The sequence below is a fragment of the Chiloscyllium plagiosum genome, chromosome 5, assembly GCF_004010195.1.
Source record: "Chiloscyllium plagiosum isolate BGI_BamShark_2017 chromosome 5, ASM401019v2, whole genome shotgun sequence".
In the NCBI taxonomy this organism is placed as follows: domain Eukaryota; kingdom Metazoa; phylum Chordata; class Chondrichthyes; order Orectolobiformes; family Hemiscylliidae; genus Chiloscyllium; species Chiloscyllium plagiosum.
Window position 1 is genome coordinate 57,729,981 of NC_057714.1, and position 19,895 is coordinate 57,749,875.

Sequence of the window (19,895 nt, forward strand, 5' to 3'; positions counted from 1 at the left end):
CTCACAGACTTAGACCACTCTACACTCACACATACACATATCTACTCTCTCTCACAGACACTCACAACTCTCCACCCCAGACAAACAGACAGACAGACAGACACACACGTAGACACTCTACACTCACATACACACACATATACACTCTCTCTCACACTCACAAACCGCATCCCAGACAGACACACACACAAAACCCCACATGCACACATGTACATATATGTTTGTGGGGTGAATTTGTACTTTCAGAGTTGCACTGTACTTTGCTCAAAAACTGCATGAATTCATGTAATACTCTGTTAACTCACTTTTTAGATTAGAATCAGTCTAAACATTATGGCACAGACAGAGAACACAGGGGGCTAACATCTTCAACATTTGGGGCAGTGGCTCAGTGGTTAGCACTGCTGCCTCACAGCGCCAGGGTCCCAGGTTCAATTCTAGTCTTGGGCAACTGTCTGTGTGGAGTTCACACATTCTCCCTGTGTCTGTGTGGGCTTCCTCCGGGTGCTCTGGTTTCCTCCCATAGTCCAAAGATGTGCAAGTCAGCTGAATTGGCCATGCTAAATTGCCCATAGTGTTAGGTGCATTAGTTAGAGGGAAATGGGTCTGGTGGGTTACTTCTTCGGAGGGTCGGTGTGGACTTGCTGGGCCGAAGGACCTGTTTCCACACTGGAGGGGATCTAATCATATTATCTGGCTAACACCAATTGTTACAGTTAACCTGAGAATGTAACTTTTTAAAAATCTTTTGTGATTTACATATGAAAGAAGTGAAACTATCATGGCCATTCTAACAGATGAAAGACTCAACAAACAATCAAGGTATTTTTCAATATACAATTTCAGTTACATCACACTGTAAACTTTGCTATAAGTTCTGTGCCTTACACTTGTGTCGTCCACTATCACCTGATGAAGGAGTGGCGCTCCGAAAGCTAGTGCTTCCAATTAAACCTGTTGAACTATAACCTGGTGTTGTGTGGTTTTTAACTTTGACACCAATATGACATGTTTTGGCTGCTGACCTTAATCTTAAACCTGTAAGAAGCCTTTAGATTCTGTACCTTGACATTTTGTGCTAAAATGTTGCTATCATTTTTGTAAAAGATACAGAGGGCATCCAGTTGCATCAATTTTGGATATTAAGTAGAGAGAAGGTAAGTCTATCTCCTGGCTATTTAAGTTGGAAATCTGTAATGGAAGCTTATTGTAGTTGGTTGTCCGAATGCTTTATGATGCAGGGCTGTCTGATTTCAGTGAGGATTATTTCATAAGCAGTATAATTGATATTCACTACTGCATTGCCACCATGAAGCACCAGATGTACTGAGGATCTGCAACTTTCATGCTGTGATATTTAATTTAGGTACTGTAGCATAAATATGGGTTATGAGTCAGGCAAAACTGAATAATTTGACGTGCTAGGCCATTTAGCTATATTGTAACATGCCTCCTTCAGCATTTCATGTTGCAAGAGGATAGAGTTCAGTAGAATGAAGACTGACAGTCTTATAGCACATGGACACATGCCATGATATGGTGATTTTAACCATGTCTCTTAAAGGTATATTGTGTGAGATATAACACAACAATTCACTCCTGTTACCAACTGGACTGATGCCTGAAATTCCAGCTCAGAATATGCATCGGCCATAGAAATTCCTAATAATCAAACACAAATGTTTTATCAATAAAGTAGCACCATTAATCACCTTTCGGTGCAGCTGTCACAAAAGCTCTTTGCCATTAGTCAAATGAAGCCAAGGATGAACATTGTTTTAACACAATAGATTGTATATATTATACAAATCAACAGATATCCAGGATAATCTACCTCTGAAGTTCAAGTGACAGCTACATTTGTTTATAAGTGCAATGAACCAATTTGTTAGATAACTGGTGTGCATGGACTGTGTGGGTTCATTACTCTTCATATAATTTCTGTGTGAGTGTGATTGAAGTTTAAGAGGAATATTACATGCTGTAGGTCAGTACACTTCCTTGTGAAAAACAACTGCCTGAAGTATTGATTGTAATGGTTAAACATTATTTGATAACTGTTATTAAAGGTCAATGATAATCTTGATAATGACAATAAGATCTGTGTGATACACATTACATCGATGTAATATTTTAAATCAATGACAGTCTAATAACATGATTTGCATGAAAACTATGCAGCAAACTATGTTTTTGTTTATAAATATATAAATTGATTATATGAATTATGTCCCTTGTATATGACATAATTGTCTTGAAAATGATTGACAGATTTATCAGTGCTTTCCTTTATTTAATCCTCACAATAAAGCTAAAAAAAGCTTTTATTTTGGCAATGCTCTTTTTATAAATACAATACATTTTCAATGCTGCTGCCTCAGGGATTTTTCCTTTCATTTATAATAGCCATCTTGTATGTCACAGCAAGTTTTCATTGTTCAGCTAAGTGGATAAACTGTCAAGAATGAATCAGTGTCATTAATGACCCATTTTTAAAAAATCCAGTGGCTAAGGACCATTTACTTATGTTATCATTTCACAATGTAAAATGTAGGAGAAATGAGGCTCATACTCCATTTGGACTTGTATATATTTCTAATTTCTATGATAGATTTGAGAAGATTACAGTGAAGAGAATATCCTTTGTATTGCTGTGAGAATCTGTACAATTGCAATTCTCTCACTAAATATAATTTTAGTCATTTAAAGCTAAAAGGCAAATACGCTAGTTCTGTCAGTAACAGTGACAAGCACACTGGATGCGAGCAGGTTTAAAGTAATAATCAGAAAGGATGGGCAGGAATGCTTGAATTTAGGGTCGGAAGCAATGCTTGGGAGGAGGTAAAACTGGAGAAAATGATAGCACATTGGGAAGCTAGTTTCAAACCATTGACTTTTGTATTAAATACAATGCATTCAGTTGCACATGAGCAACTTTCTAGGGGAGGCTGGCCATCAATTTCAATGTTGGAGGCAATATTAACATGACTTTTGCAATGTAGCTGTCTGCCTACGGGTTTTGCAGACTTCTTGAAACTTGCCTGTGAGAAGAATACAAGAACATAATGGCAATTGAGGAATTGAAGATGTAACAGAATATATCACTAAGCATGAAACCTTACAGTTAGCTACTTCCTTTCCTGTGTGAGAGAATGGCTTTGTTCACAGTAAATGCTGCAATATTACTTGGATGACTTTGGGGGTTTATGCAATTGATCTCCACTTTGGAATTCTGATCTATCCTGGCAGCATGGGTGTTGCTCTTTTGTTTTATTTCAGTCTACAGATGAGGGCGAAGGTGACTACTGGCAGTAGTATCAGCATGGGCATCACAGGGGCAGCAAAAGTCTGCTCCTCATAGACTGCAGCTCCACTGGAGATGCTCCACTAGAAGATACAATTCACAGGAGGGTCAATGGCTGTGCTAGCTGAGACCTTGTTTGGCATGTTCAACATTTCATTTCAGGAGACATTTGCGGCCTGTGACAGTCACCACTGCCCTAAAACACTTTGTCTTGAATCCTACCAGGCTCTACCTGAGACATTACAGTATCTCAAATTCAACAGCCACAAAATCCACCATCCAAGTGACTGTTTGCTATTTTGCCAATAATGTAGCCCTTTTCTGCAATTATGTCAACCAGAACAATTGGTTTTCAGCTCTCTCTGACTTTCCACAGGTACAGGGCAGCATTAACTGCCACAGATAGCAATCAAGACACCTGCAAATCACCCAGGAGTATTCATCAACTGCAACATACAGTTGGTGTGTGACCACAAAATACTTTTTATCCAGATGCTTGGGTGTCTGCCATCTTACCTTTAAGCTGCAATAGTCCAACCTCCTTGATCACTTTACATCAAGGAACAGAGACATCATCTGGCTGCTCAGAGTCAAGAGTGACCCACTTAAAATGTGCTCAATGACAGCAGCGAGGAACTGAATCAAGACGCCCAGGAATGGTACAATTGTAGATACATGACAAAAAGATGTGCCGTTGAGTAAGTGATTGATGTGCTACAAGATCAAGTTTATGTGGCTTAGGAGATTCAGGGTACTCTTCAGTTTGCATCAGTCAAGGTCTTCAAAATGGCTTGATATCCTGTGCTTTTTGTATTTCATAAATACCAATGTTTGGCCCTGCAGGAGGATCAAGACACAGAGCACAGAACCTTGTCTGACAAATCCAAAGAGGAAGCACCAGCAGTGGTGAATATCGCTGCCCAGAGTGCTTCAGACATCTTTGCTATTTTGAGTCTTACCTGGGTTTCCTCAGTCACGTGGAAAAGTCAGTCTCCACACACAATGCCCCACAAATTGCACACCTCTACTACTCTCCCACAAAAAGCAATATGACACATAACTAAGATTCCTATAACTGATACCCATTACTTGGCACCAATTCATGTTTTACTATTCATGACAAGTTAAAAGGCCAGAAGTTAGGCAACAGCCAAAAATGTGTGACACAGGAACAAAGTAGAAAGAAACTATACACTTGTGGATCTCCAAAAAACAAGATAACAATCTAAACTTGTGCAACTGCTGATCTTTATTTTTGCTTTCCATCACACTTTTAGATGGTGTAACCTCTAATAATAGAGATAGAGACAGATTTCTTAGGTCATTGATCTGGCTGTTGAATTGTTTTTGTTCGATTGCTTTCTTGGTGCCACATCCTGTGAATACTTTGCAAAAGACTGTTCAACCCACACTTACGCTACCAACGGCTGAACTGGTCACTAGGACATCATGTTAAGTGGGCAAAAGTGAGGACTGCAGATGCTGGAAATCAGAGTCTATATTGGAGTGGTGCTGGAAAAGCACAGCCAGTCAGGCAACATTCGAGGAGCAAGAAAATCGATGTTTCGGGCAAAAGCCCTTCATCAGGCCCTGACATCAGGTTAAGTGGTTTTTGTCTGGGTATTGGAGGGAATGGGGAATGTGTAAGAAGTTGAAGCATTTGGAGCTGAGTCCTTTTTTTAACATCATTCCATTCATGGCCGATCCTCATTTCCCCACTAGCAGTGAGTTGAAGCATGCATTTCTGTGGATCAGTGGAGTAAAAACAATAGAATAGCCTTCATCTTAGTTAAGATAGTGGTCATAGTAAGCAGATGATTGTTGAGTGTTTGAATGCTCTTATTTGTTTGCCATGTCTGCTGCTGTATGCTGAGTGCCACTCTTTCCATGGACAAAGATGATATTATAAAAATCTACAACTTCATGACATTAATACTTGAGAAGGATTCCCTGAATCTCTTTGCAATCATGTACAATGTGGCTAGAATTCCTGCTGGTAAATTGTACATTCTGTGCTGATCTATCGAAGTATCATGTTTGTCAATGGAACACAAAACACAGCATCTACGCTCAGCTGAGCAGAACGTGGAGAGTGTTGCAGTCTCTGACTCCATTGCTCTGCTTATCATTGCAAGACCATCTGCTCTTGCTCACTTGTGATGTTGAGCCTGCAAGTGCATACAAAGCTATCTGCCTTATGAGCTCCATAGAAGGAGTTGGTGCATAGTTTGCATGAATCGTATGATGGGGCAGCCTTTCAGAATACCTCCACTGAGTGGCTTGAAGGCCCTCTGGGAGATTAAAGATATGAATTGGAAATATCAAGAATGCTTTGAGTACTCATGTTCTATTCACTCATGACATCAAGTCATCAAGAAGGAGTGTTATGTGTCATGGCACTGTCTTATATTTTTGTCTGTCACCATGTAGCCTGAGAGGCTGTCATCGCATCATCTCTGTCAGCCAGGCATAGTGAGACTCTGCTGACACCCAGTCCCACCTCTGAACTTATCTCTCCTGCCTTACTTAGACATTACACCACTTTTGGCATTGAGTCCATGAGCATGGCACCACAATACTGTTGCTGGCTTTATGGACAACCTCCAACCACAACTCATTTGTTTTGCTGGTAGGCTTCTCCCTCCCATTAGCTGACATCATCACACTGAAGGAGGTGCCATGAAACAATGCGCAGTCTTTGAACACACATATTTCCTTCTGTGTTGCTCCCAACTCCAAAATCCAGCAAATTTCATGTTTGGAACATCTCTTTAAATAATACAGTAATACAAGTTGTCATCATGCCTATTCAAGAGAGTCCGAGAGGAACTACAGAAATGCAATGACTGGGACAATATGCCACTGATAGATACACTATAGGATCCATACCCCATTACCCAAATCCTAGTTCCTGTGAAAATAAAGTGTTGCCTAATAAATGGCATTACTAATATATCACTTTTCCGTTAACTTTACATTTTCTAACCTTGGTATACTGTGTGTTTACTATTTGTAAACAGAAATGTTTCCTATTAAAGTATCTTTCATGAAGAAGAAATAAAATGGTCATATTGTTATTTGATTAATGGTATTCTGCCAACACTTTGAAATCCTATGAGAATGAAATTCCATTCTGAGGATTCTGATGCCTCATCTTGCTGATGACCGGCCAGCAATGTGTAAAAACAATTAGCTTTTCTAAACTTACAGATTTTTATAAAACATCATATATGAACAATCTTCAATCTTTGTCAACTGTTCATTTGATCTGGGTAAATAGGGATGGATGGGACAGAGTTCTGTTGTTTGTTGGAATTTATCATAAGGCTCATCCTACAAGGGTTTACAAACTGACTGAAGGTGAAAAGTCCTCTCGGTCACACAATTTAAACATGAATCCTGAACTTTTCACAATAAAGAGTTTTAGATGTAATGTTATATTGTGTGCTTGAGATAGTTTTGGTCCGAGAATACCATGGAACAGAATTCTAGGTATATTTCTCTAAAATATCGTTGCAGCAACACTGAAATATTTCAAATTAAGTTGGAAAGGTCCTCACAGCTCCAGGGACCGGGGTTTGATTCCAGCCTTGGGCGTCTATCTGTGTGGAGTTTGCACATTGTCCACATGTCTGTGTGAATTTCCTCCAGATGCTCCAGTTTCCTCCCATAGTCCAAAATGTGCAGATTAGGTAGATTGGCCAAGCTAAATTGCTCATGGTGTCCAGGGGTGTGCAGGTCATGTGGCCTATCAATGGGAAATGTAAGATTACTGGAATTGTGTAGTGGGGTGGGATAGGATAGAGGGTTGGATCTGGGTGGGATGCTCTTCAGAGATTTTGTGTGAACTCGATGGGCTGAATGGCCTGCTTCCATATGTAGTGATTCTATGATCTATATGCCGCAAAATTTTTGGTATACGTTTTAAAATATTGGTGGACTGTTCCATATGTTCTGCAGTAACACTAAAATATTTAAAATTATGTTTTAAATTGGAAAGCTATATTTATGCTGTAGCTAGAGTTTTAGCAAAGTGGTGGCAGATTACCTCCTCAAGGTGGTGTCAGAGCTCTGGCCAAACCAGCTGCAGTATTACATTGATGTCTGCACTGTACAGTTACGCAATAGTCCTTGAGAATGAAGCATGATAATTGGTTCCCATTAACTTCAGGATTTTAGTACAACCACATCAATGTGTTATGGACATAATTTATACGGACATCCTTTAGATTAAACTTTTGTTTGTACTTGTTATAGGTACCTTTATGTAGTTAATTTTAATACTATTTATATTTATTCTTATAGTAACACAGAAATATTAATGATGCTTACCAATTAATTATATCTAACTATTGTCTACATAGTCAAAAGAGATCTGCATTTTTGCAGAACTTACATTTCAGCTCAAGCCTGATAAAGTCTGTGTTGCCCAAGTTTTCAAGAAATACTCCATAAGGAACTGAGGTCTTGAAGTAAAATGAGATGTCAGCACTGGTCTCTCCATGGAAAGTTGAGAAGTGCAGATAGGATGAAGGTGTATTGAATGAGGCAGCATTCCAATAGTTTCCTAATAGAGATGGAGAGAGAGGGAGAAATGACAGTAACTGATTCGACAAGTTGCCTTGAATAATAAGTGATGCAGTGATGGAACAGCTGGCACACTGATAAAACGTCAAAGCTTTCCAAAATCTCATCAGTTATGATACAAAGGGAACATTACTTGCACAGGAGAAATTAACCTTATGCTTAGTAATTCATCCTGTCACTTTTATAGCAACACATGCACAGGCATACAATGCTTAGTGGGGATAGCTGTCACGTACAATAAACACACAGTGGTTACTTTCTATAGATTGTAGATCTAGTTAGTCACTGGAGACTGGAAAGTTTAAAGATTTAAACTACTTGGACTGTGGTTCACTCTCAGAAACAATTTAGTTGATTTAAGCACTGACTTATGACAAGATCTGTTGCTGTCATCATATTTGCACAACACGGTTTGTGTGTGGTAAGAAAACAAGTATAAAGGTTTAAAGTGAGTTATTTGCATGAAGCAGCCAGAAAATCATACTTATTCAGAGGGATCTTACATCAGATTTGGAATAAACATAGATGGTGATATGGAAACTGATAGTGTACAACTCAAATAAATAGTCCATTCCTTCGATGCCTTTAGCCAAAGAGCTTCAACTTAGAATAAAAGTATTTTTAATCACCCTGTTTGGATAGGTTTTGACACACTATTGGTGCCCTTGGAGCTTGAGAAGATCTTCTAGCTATAGGTTATGGCACTACCACTGTGCCAGAAGAAGCAATAACTTCAATTTAAATGTTACAGTTGTGATTCTGAAAGATGCCTTTAAGGCTATTAATTTGGACTTGGTGATACAAGAATTAAATACAGAATTTTTAAAAGATCTGTCTTCTAGTATCGTGTGTAAATGATTAGACTTCCATTGTGAGCCAAGACAGTAATGTTACTTGACAATGGACACATTTGTGTGCAAAGTATGCCCACAAATGCACACTCTCCATCTGAAGTTATCAAAGAATATTAAATGACAGCAAACCGAGCTGAGGTCAGCTACATAGCACATAATTCTGGCCTGTTTGGCATAATGCATCAAATAATGCATTAACAAACCATAGAATCATTAACAAACATTGTCATTTAACATTATGTCTACTTCAACAAAACAAAGACAAATGTTATGAATGATCATCTAAGAATGTGAACCTGTACTGGTGGACCAACATTGGCTACCTTGACTGGTTTTCCATTGAACTTGTCCACTTTCATTCAGTGTCTGAGATTGAGTTTCATACAGCCAATACAACCCAAAGTAAACTTCCTGGATTTGGAAAGATCAACCACAGATCAAGACACAATTTTATTGCTTTTGCCCAAGCAAATCTAGCAAGCTTACTTTGGTTTAGGCTAATGGTTGGAGAACATGAGGACTGCAGATGCTGGAGATCAGAGTCGAGAGTGTGGTGCTGGAAAAGCACAGCAGGTAAGGCAGCATCTGAAGAGCAGAAGAATCGACGTTTTGGGCATAAACCCTTCATCAGGAATGAGAGGCGAACATTTGCTACTGGTTGCATAATATAATGATGCCGTGGGTTTGTGATCCTGACACAAGCAAAACCAACATTGAAATTAGCTATATCAACTCATGTTGCTAGTTTTTCCCCACCACAGAATTGTGATAGATTGGAAAGGACATGAGAACTATCGTCTTATCAATTCTTTGAAGTAATCTCTCTGTATTAAATATGCATAATTCACAATTATACATTTGCAGGGAAAAAGCAAACTTTTTGACAATCCTATTTGGCTTTTTTGCGTCTTTTTTTAAAAAAGGTAACCTGTTCAAACATGTTATGACACATCTCTGCAGCCGAAAAGACCTGAATCAAGACCTCCTAAGCCGGAGGTGGTCACTACCACTTCACCAGAAAAATTTGCGACTGATTTTAAATCTTGTACAAATTTTCAACCAACTGTAAAGTTACTTTGAAAAGTAAGTTAAACAAACAAAACTCCAACTGTGGTTTAAAGTTGCAACAAATAATTGAAGAAGCCTAATTAAACTGATGTCAACAAAAAATGTTCAGTAGGGCTCTTAGAGAAGCACAATTTGATGCTGAAAACATGATAGATAAAGTTGAAACAGATTAACTCATCAGCTGACAAAAGTGGAGGCTATTAATATAATGAAGGCTATTATGAATTTGGAAAGGAAATTATTAGTAATCAAACTGACATCAACATAACATTTCAGAAGATCTTTAAAAGCCTGCATTAATTAAAAGTAGTCACGTCAAATCAAAAGTATGTAGACTTAACAAAAGATCACTTTTCAAAACTCTAAACAGAATGGGCCAATATTATAGCTAACAAATAGGTAGCTGACAGTTCAGCTGATTAAAACGTACTGGGTCATTGAGTTATTAGAAACCCAATTTATTACTGAGTGGCCCAATGCTTACTCCACACTTGGTTGACCCAGCACAGCCAACATAGAAGGGCTTATCTAGTGCAGCAGGGAGGATGTACATCCATATTCTCAACACTCCACAAAATTCAGAAAGATTGCAGAAATTACTTAAATTAAGCTTGAAGGTTTGAATCACTTACACTTTTGACTCTAACTTTCCAATAGCTAATTCCTCAGTGGAGACATAATCTATCACCATATTCAGAACAATGATAGCATCAAACTGAGTAACCAGCAAATGGTGAATTATTTTGTTTCCCCAAGTCTATAGTACCCATAATACGTCATGCATTATGTACCAATTAAAGATTGATGTGAACTCACATATTGGCTTATGGATGTAGGTTTGCTCACTGATCTGGAAGGTTCATTTTTTGACGTTTCGTCACCATACTAGGTAATATCTTCAGTGAACCTCCGGACGAAGTATGGTGACAAAACGTCTGAAAATGAACCTTCCAGCTCAGCGAGCAAACCTACACCCTGAACCTCAACCTGAGCTACAAATTTTCTCAAAACTTGCTAATAATGGCTTATTTCATGACCAGCACCATATTATCAGATCCATAACTCCCAAACAAAATTAATATTATCAAGCTCCTAGTTTTTAATTATCATGGAATAAACTGGCTATGATTTAGAATTTTAAAACATTTTCTCCCAACCTCTTAACTGTACTGAATTTTCCAGGTTCTGCCTTATATTTCTCACATCTTCTGGTTCTGTTTGATACATACAAGGTCCATAATATTTTTTATTGTTTGTTCACAAGAAGTCACTGGCTAGGCCAACATTTATTGCCTATCCCTAAATGTCCAGAGGGCAGTAAATAATCAACTACTTTGCTGTGGGTCAGGAGTCACATGTAGGCCAGACCAGGTAAGGATGGCAGTTTTCTTCCCAAAGGAACATTAATGAACTACACAGGTTTTTCTGATAATTGACAATGGTTTCATTGTCATCATTAGACTCAATTTCAGATTTTTACTTAACTTAAATTCCATCATCTGCATGGTAGGATTTAAACCTGTGTCCCTGTGTTATGGACTAAGCCAGACCACTCAAAACATTCTTAAGCAGGCAGCTCAGACCATAACTTTGCAATTCATTTCAGTAAGTGTACAGTGAAAATTACCCGGAGTAAGTTGACTACTAGATCTTAAAACAGACAAAAATTTATTCACAAAAGTACACAATGAAGCACAGAGAACAGAATAAAGAACCCCTACAGAACTCAACTGATCCAACTAGACTTATTTATGCTGTTCTGAATATACACAACAGTCCCAATAAGCAAGCTCCCTTTAAAAACCAGTATAAATGAACACATGCTTACAGGTTGAAGTTGAAGGGCAGAGAGAGAGAGAGAGAGAGTTTCCAAACAGCTCCCTATTGAACCTCACCAGTTTAGGACTGAACTAAAACGGCTCAGCTCAGTAGCTAGAGAGCTGACCACACTCCGCTTTCTTTATACAGGTCACTTCTAAAAACCTGACCATTTTGGCCTGAAGTCTCATCTGTTCACATATAAACAAAAGGCTTCTCAAAATCCTTTTCATCTCTGTACCAAATCAGACAGATTGGAGCCCAGTCTGGTTTATTACACTTCTGAAAAAAATCAAGGACAGAGTCTCCTTGAGCCAAGCTTTTAGAAAAAAAAAGGGGCTAGTTTTGTGACACCTGGAACATTGCCTGTGCCTCTGCATTAACAGTCCAGCAATAGTACCACAAGACTGTTGCCTCCCCCAAAGGTAGGTAAGAGACCTGCCTGATGTCTCTGTGAGGGCTGTTTTTGAATTATATATTGTGAGGTAAATGCAAAGGAACTTCTGATTTTTCTTGAATCTCTAAATAATGCCATTGTCTCCATTCCAAACAATTATAGGTTCTGTAACTACAAAAGTGACTCTTTGATACTTTGATTAAATGGAGCAGGATTATCAGAACTGTTTGACAAACTCTGGCCAGAATATTATGACCACGGTGATAAAAGTATATAATACATTATAATGAAATTTATGTTCTAAAGTTGAGGAAAATGTTTTTCTTTCACTTTCAAATCTGTGAAGGTAAGTTGATCTTTTTATTCAAAGACAGAAACTCAATTGTTTCAGCATTTGGGTCAAAAAAGCCTTTTGCAAGAAAATATGTCATTTGAACTAAACACACCACTTGGTGATAAAATTGCTGAAATGTTTGCTAATTATGCTCAGAGACAGATAAGTGGAGAGTAGATAGTAGGTCCAGTTCAGAGAGCGAAGATCCATACCAGTGGAGGGTCAGTTTAATTTTGGCAGTCTCCAGACCATCAGAGCTGGAAAAAAGTCTCTAGTTGCTGTAGCACTCCAAGTAGGCAGGGCTGGTAAAAGTTGAGTAGAAGAATGACAATGAGTTAGCCTGTGTCTTTACATCTTGGGGAGAGACCGTGGTGCAGAGAGTAGTAAGTGATGAATGTGTGGAAATTTGCTGACAGGAGATACGTGCAACATTGTAACAAATTAGAGTTAAAGTGTGAAGATGTAGGTGATACTTCACTGGGGTTGAGTGTCTGTAAAGGTCAAAGGGTTAATTTTTTCTTTTTTTTAATGTTTGGATCTTTGCAAATTATATCTGTTGTTTTTATTTTCACTTGTATAATAACCCTATGTTCTTTTGATGAAAGTACATGAGCAATCTTGTGTGAACATGTTCAGTGATTGATTGGCATGGTAATTAAGATAAAACCTATTGTCTATCAAGTCAGGTTTCACTCTGGAATCTGAGTTTCCAATATTGCCATCAACTGGAATCATAACCACTCCTCGTGATAAATTTGGTAATGAGGGCATTTGAATGGAAAGGTGGTGGATGGTGGAGCAATCACCTTCCTGTCTCCATCCCAATAAAGTCTATGCTTCAAGATATGTTGATGGCATCCATGTCCCATTGCCAAATGAGGTCCTAAAGTAGACACAATTTAAATACTTTACTACTCAAAGGCTTCACCCTGCAGTCACTAGTATTACCCTAGCGGCAGGTGGAGGTGAGAAGTACCCATATGGTGTGAACCTTGTAAATCCATGTTGGTTTGGGTGCAGCCTGCCAAGATTTGAGGTCACATGATCAAAGCCACTCAGTGCCTGATTGAGGAACCCAACTTTGTAAAGGAGGGGGCTACACAGAGCCCACTCCTCCTTTTACATAGAAACAGGAGGAGGCTATTCAGTCTCTCAAGCTAATTCCATTATCAATGAGACCATGGCAGATCTGTGGCCTAACTCAATGTATCTGCCTTTGGCCCATATCTCTTAATATCTTTCCTTAACAAAACCAGAGGTAATAGTCTCAGAATAAAGGCTCACACATTTAAAACACAGATGAGAAATTTCTTCTCTCAGAGAGAAGAGGGTCTGCGGAATCATTTATTGTCAGGTGCTCCAGAAGCTGTGTCATTCAGTATATTTAAGGTTGAGCTGGACAGATTTTTAATCAGTAAAGGAATCAAGGGTTATGGGGATAAAGCAGGCAAGTGGAGTTGAGGATTATTAGATCTAGCATAATCTCATTGAAAGGCAGAGCAGATTCGATGGGCTGAATGGGCTGAATCTGCTCCTGTATCATACAGTCTTCTGGAAAAGTGCTGTCTGTAGTGCTTCTGTAAGATGTCTGAAAAAAAAGGATTATCTTGTTATTCTTATCAGTGGTGGTGCATTCTTTTTGCAAACAACAAATGTGACATTGAAAATGACAGTGCCTCCATGCTGTTTAGACAACAATTAATGTTCACAGCAAAATCACTGCAAATTTACAGCTCATCAATATGTGATGGCCAGGAAAGAATAAAATTAATGCATGCTACATTAATTTGATTAATGATGTTCAATTTGATGCATTTCTTTGGGCCTGTACATCTTTACAGCTCCATTCTTTCTATTATATACCAGATCATTTGCAAAACATTATTTCCTGCAGATGTAACTTCTGTTATGGTTGGTCGTATCTGCTTGGCTCAAATGCAGCTACCTGTGATCAGGAAATTGAATAGGTACCAGTCTTTGCCTATCACCTAAGTTGCTGTTATTCATGTATGCATCATGGCAGTAAATGTCAGCTATTCCATCATAAAAGGGGCATCAATGCTTATTGTTGCACTATGTTTTGACTAAGTTAATCAGACAGGGTTTAGAAACCAGAATGTAATGTAAAACAAAGCACATAAAGGACTTGGAGTGACAGATAGCATTAAACATTGTAAAACATTAGATGAGCTCATAGTAAGACAGAACAAAATAATTCCAACTTATGGTCACATCCTAATTATTGGGGATGCCTAATGTGTGGTAAGTAAGATTTGTGAGCTTCATGTGCCATTAGACATGGGAGAATAAAATGCCTTGGTGATATGAAAGACCTGGCTCAAAAAGCATATCATTAGGCATCAAATATTCCTAGATACAAGATGTTCACAAAAGATATGGAAGGAGAAAGTACAGAAAGTAGCGGTAGTGATTAACAAGAATGTTACGCTGCTTTAGAAGGAGCATATCCTAGAGGAGGCAAGGACAGATTCTATTTAGATGGAAATAAGAAAAAAATATAGATTCACCACTATACTACAGTATATTTTATAGACCACCCACCAGTAGGAAAAATGTAAAGTCATAAATTTACAAGGTAATATACAGCATTGGTGAGATACACCTGGAATATTGTGAAACCTAAACAGAAATTGCTGGAGTGATTCAGCAGTATTTGTGGAGAGAAAGCAGAGTTAATGTTTCAGGTCCAATGATCTTTCTTCAGAACGCTTAGTAATTAGAGAAATGTGGCATATATACTGAAGATAGGGATTGGGGAAGGTATAAGTGAATTGGTGAAGATGGATCCCTGAGAGTTAGGCAGATGAAGGGATGGATAATGGTATGCCAGGGAGAAAGAAAAGCTGATAATGGGGACCATAAGTAGTTGAAAATAGATTGACTATGTTGTAAGCAGTCTATGTCATGCCAGGGGTGTGGGGGTGATAAAGAGTACTGGAATAGAGGCCATAGCAGGGAGGTGAGGCCCAAACCAGGCACCATAGTGGGGAGGCGAGTCCCAGATCAGAGGCCGTACTGGGGAGGCGAGTCCTGGAGGCAAGCCCTGAATTGGAGGCGGGGTCTCACGGGGAGGCAAGCCTTGCAGACTGGAAACAAGGCCTCGAGTTTTGGTCTCAAGCCCACTGTAGTCTGGAGACTAGGTGCTAGCACGGATTGGGGTGAAAGGACTGCAAATCAAGTACTTTCTTTTCCTTTTTATTGGTATGCTGGACTTTTACTTCCTAATCTTTCAATTTTATGCCAAGTATTTTAATTTCTGTGCCTGGGTATCTTGTAGCAATGATGGCGAAGTATGTGGCGACATTGCAAACTTTTCAATGCACTTATTTGAGTGCGCATGACAATAAAACTAATTCAATTCAAGGACATAGAGGAAAATGTTCATGTTTTAAAATTATTGAACTTGGTAGTGAGTCCTGAAGGCTGCAGGGTCCCCAAGTGGAAAATCAGATGCTGTTCTACCAGTATGCACTGAGTCTTGTTGGAGCATTGCAACAGTTAGCTAGGAAACACAACGGCTTTTTGAAGTGACAGCAACTGAAAGCTCAGGGTCATTAATGACGACAGAACCTAGGTGTCCCACAAAATTTGAATATTGGATGCAGTTTTTGTCTTCTTACCTGAGGAAGAATGTTCTTGCTATAAAGGGAGTGCAGTGAAGATTTACCAAGTTGATTTCTGGGATGATGGGACTGACGTATGAGGAGAGATTGAGTTGGTTAGGATTGTATCCACTAGAGTTTAGAAGAATGGGGGCAGGAGGGATCTCATAGAAATCCAGAAAACTCTAGCAGGACCAGACAAGTTGAATGAAGGAAGGGTGTTCTTGATGTTGTGGGAGTCCAGGACCATGGGTCAAAGTTTAAGGATAGGGGATGAAATCTTTAGAACTGAGATGAGGAGACATTTTGTCTCGGGGAGTGGTGAGCCTGTTGAACTCATTAAAATAGAAACTGTACGAGGCCAAAATATTATGTGTTTTCAAGAAGGAGGTAGCTATTACTTCTGTGACGAAAGGGATCAAGGGATACAGAGGAAGGCCAGAATTACATTACTGACTTCAATGATCAGCTATGATCATAATGAATAATATTGTGGAAGGGAACGGTCAGAGGAAGGAGTTGGAACAAATGTTAGTTAATTATTCTCTGTTATACTTTAAGAAATAAAGTTGTTAAATTTTACTTTAAATAGTTCTTGGCCTCTCAAATTTTCACAGATTACTGCATGGGATAAATCTTTTTTTTGAGTTGCTGGTTTAAATTAAGCAGGAGGGTTTACCCCGTGTGGTAACAGTTTGGGGACTCGCATCCGTGATTTGAACAGGTTTAGACAGATTGGAATAGATCTGGGCTACAAAAAAAATCCCAGCAGATTTAAACACTTGCAGGTTACCCCGTGTGGTAACAGTTTGGGGACTCGCATCCGTGATTTGAACAGGTTTAGACAGATTGGAATAGATCTGGGATACAAAAAAATCCCAGCAGATTTAAACACTTGCAGGTTAGTGTCCTAAATAAAACGTAGGTGGGACAACTTGGTTAAGTTTGGTGAATTGTGGTTGAGTAAATTAAAAGTGAGAGAAATGGCTCTTAAAATTGAAAGAGAAGTTCTGGGATTTGATAATGATTCCTAAATTTGCCAAGCAAGTTTAGAAGGAAATAAAAAGGCCATACTTTTAGAATTAGCAAAGAAATTAGATTTGGGTTTAACAAAGGACAAAAGTAAAGTTGAAATTGTAAGGGAATTAGACAAGTGCAGTCAAGGTAGTATAATGGAAAATTAACAAATTTAAACATTTACTGTGAAATCTGAAATGCTTTTCTAAATTTAATACTGTGCTGAACTTTGCAAACACTTTGCAGTCGAGGAGACAGCTTGTCTTTGCTTGAACTTTATAAACATTCAAGCTAAGGGAAAACATAAGAACAGTATGTCCACAATAAGGGAATGAAAAAAATAAAAACTCAAGTCTTCCCAGTTTTTGTCCTTGGGAGTGTGATAAGAATGGTATAAGAAGAGTATCTGAATTATGCTCAAGTGCCCTTACACAAGGCATTTTTGCCAAGTGTATTGATCTCTCTGCATGCAGAAGTTAAAAAAAAAGTTCTTTTTCTTTGCTATTGCTAATAGTTGAGTTGAGTCAATTTAATTTCCACGACGGTAGAAAAACTTAAATTTCAATTGAGGAAACTGGAGTTACAAGATAAACAAAGAGAGAGAGAGGAAAGGAAGAGGGAGAGAGAAAGAGAAGGAGAAGAAAGAGAAAGAGAGAGAGAAGAGATGGAGAGAGAGGAAAAAAAGAGAGAAAGGAGGTTCTTTGCTGAGCAAAGAGAGAGAGAAGAAAGGTAGAAAGAAAGAGGGGAAAAGAGAGAGACGGTTCTTAGATGAGCAAAAAGAGAGAGAATTTGAACTTGATAAGTTGCGACTTCGCAAACTCAAGTTAACAGGATGGAGATTAAAAGAGACGGTAGTGAAATATATAAATATGTCAAAACTCTGCCATATTTTGATGAGAAAAGTGTTGAAGCCTTCTTTATTTAATTTGAAAAATTGGCTAGGCCGGTGGAGTGATCCGAGGATATATGGGTAATACTAGCTCAGACTAAACTGGTTGGCAGAGCTAGTGAGGTATTTGCCGCATTGTCAGTTGCGGTGTCAAGGAATAAGAAGAAGTTAAACAGGCTACTTTAAGTGCTTATGAATTGGTACCAATACAGACAGCGATTCAGAAACATAAAGAAGGAAACAGGTCAGACTTATGTCGAGTTCAAAAGAATTAAACATAATAATTTTGAATGATGGATGCGTGCTTTGAAAATAGATAGGACCTTTGAGGATTTAAGAGAGATTATTCTGCTGGAGGAGTTTAAAAACTCACTTCCAGAAATGTTAAGAATTCACTTGGAGGAACAGAAAGTTCAGGATGTGAAAAGGGCAGCAGAATTAGCAGATGAGTACATTTGGTGCATCAGACAAGTTTCTGGCCAGAATTTCATCCTGTGAGGGATAGAAGATGGGAGAAGGGAAGATCCTACGCAACAAAACCAAGAGTAGAGAGCACTGGTAAGATTTTACCATAGGATAAAAAAGAAGCCCAAGAGGGTGGAAAGGAGGTGAAAGGTCTCAAGTGTTTTCACTCTAATGGAGTAGGACACAGAAAGTTACAGTGATGGTGACTGGGCACTGGGTAAAGGTGTTTTCACTGCCAGAAAGTGGGATACATAAAACCACAGTGTTGGTTGTTAGAGGTAGGCAGTGTAGGAAAAGATATGGTAAAAGAAGCTAAGCCAGTGGTATTAGTGAAGGTAGTAAAGGAGACCCCAAGGAGAGCCAAGTAACTGCAGGAAAGTGCACAGCCTAGGCAGGGGCTGGGTATGGAGTTAGTGCGTGATCTCTATAAAGAATTTGCCTCAGTGGATAAAGTTTACACAGAAAGAACAGGTGGAGAAGGTCAATAAGTTATAATTTTGAGAGATACAGGATCTAACTAATCGCTGATAGTAAGGGACAAGCAAATATGCACTCTTTCTGATCTATTACCCGAGAGTGTGGTAATTTGTGGGATAGATGGACAGAAAATTAGTGTTCCCCTATATAAGATCAGGTTGGAGTGCCAACTCAAGACTGGGGAAGTTACAGTGGGAGTGATTGACAGAGTGTCAGTTCCAGAAATTCAGTTTGTTCTTGGGAATGATTTAGCAGGATCCAAGGTGGGAGTGACACCCCTTGTTGTAGAGAAGCCCAAGGAAGACCAAGAAACTGAAGAGTTTACACAGAAATATCCTGGTATTTTCTCAGACTGTGTGGTAAGTCACAGCACAAAGTGAAAAGTAAAGAGAAAGATGAAGAGTTGGATTTGTATTCCTATCGGAAGATGAGGATGGTCTTGAACTGCCAGTTGGTTACTTTTTGAAGAAGATCAACATTCACCAGAGGAAATACTCCATGACTGAAAAAGAGCTATATCGTTTGGTACTGGCCTTACAACATTTTAATGTGTATGTCATGAACAATGTATTGGAGATAGTGGTGTACATGGCTCACAATCCTCTTACATTCTGGATTTCATACTGGAGGTGGGTTCAGTGCATGAGGTGTCAGAAAACCAGTGAGTCACTGGGAGAGTTGCAGAGTTAATCAATTGCAGAAAAAATATAGAGTGCAAAATTGAAGGAATATGCTTTTATAAACTGTAACACTGTAATGCATTGAATGCATTATTTGTCAACAGTACTATAATGATGTTTCTACAATTGTTCATAACCTTGTTAAATTGAGTAGTGTATACGTACTAATGAGTCAGATTAATTTGTGTCACTCTTGGGAAATCAAGGTACACAAACAAATTGGGGAAAAAAAAATCCCCTTAGTAACTTGGATTTGTATTTACATCTGGAGGTGGTTAGGACAATTACCTCCATTGTTTTCATTGGTATTCAATTATGTACACAAATCAATTTTTACACTGTCTTCAACAGCTTTTAACTCTTTTTTTGTTAACTTTCCCTT

The 19,895-nt window shown here is 38.6% G+C and overlaps 1 protein-coding gene across 1 annotated transcript in view; it reads right to left on the reverse strand.

Moving 5' to 3' along the window:
* LOC122550254 (contactin-associated protein-like 2) overlaps window positions 1-19,895 on the reverse strand; it is a 2,198,962-nt gene that overhangs the window by 174,158 nt on the left and 2,004,909 nt on the right. Inside the window, exon 16 of the mRNA XM_043691007.1 lies at window positions 7,701-7,871. Coding sequence (XP_043546942.1) covers window positions 7,701-7,871 — 171 coding nt within the window. The remainder of the gene's footprint in view (window positions 1-7,700; window positions 7,872-19,895) is intronic.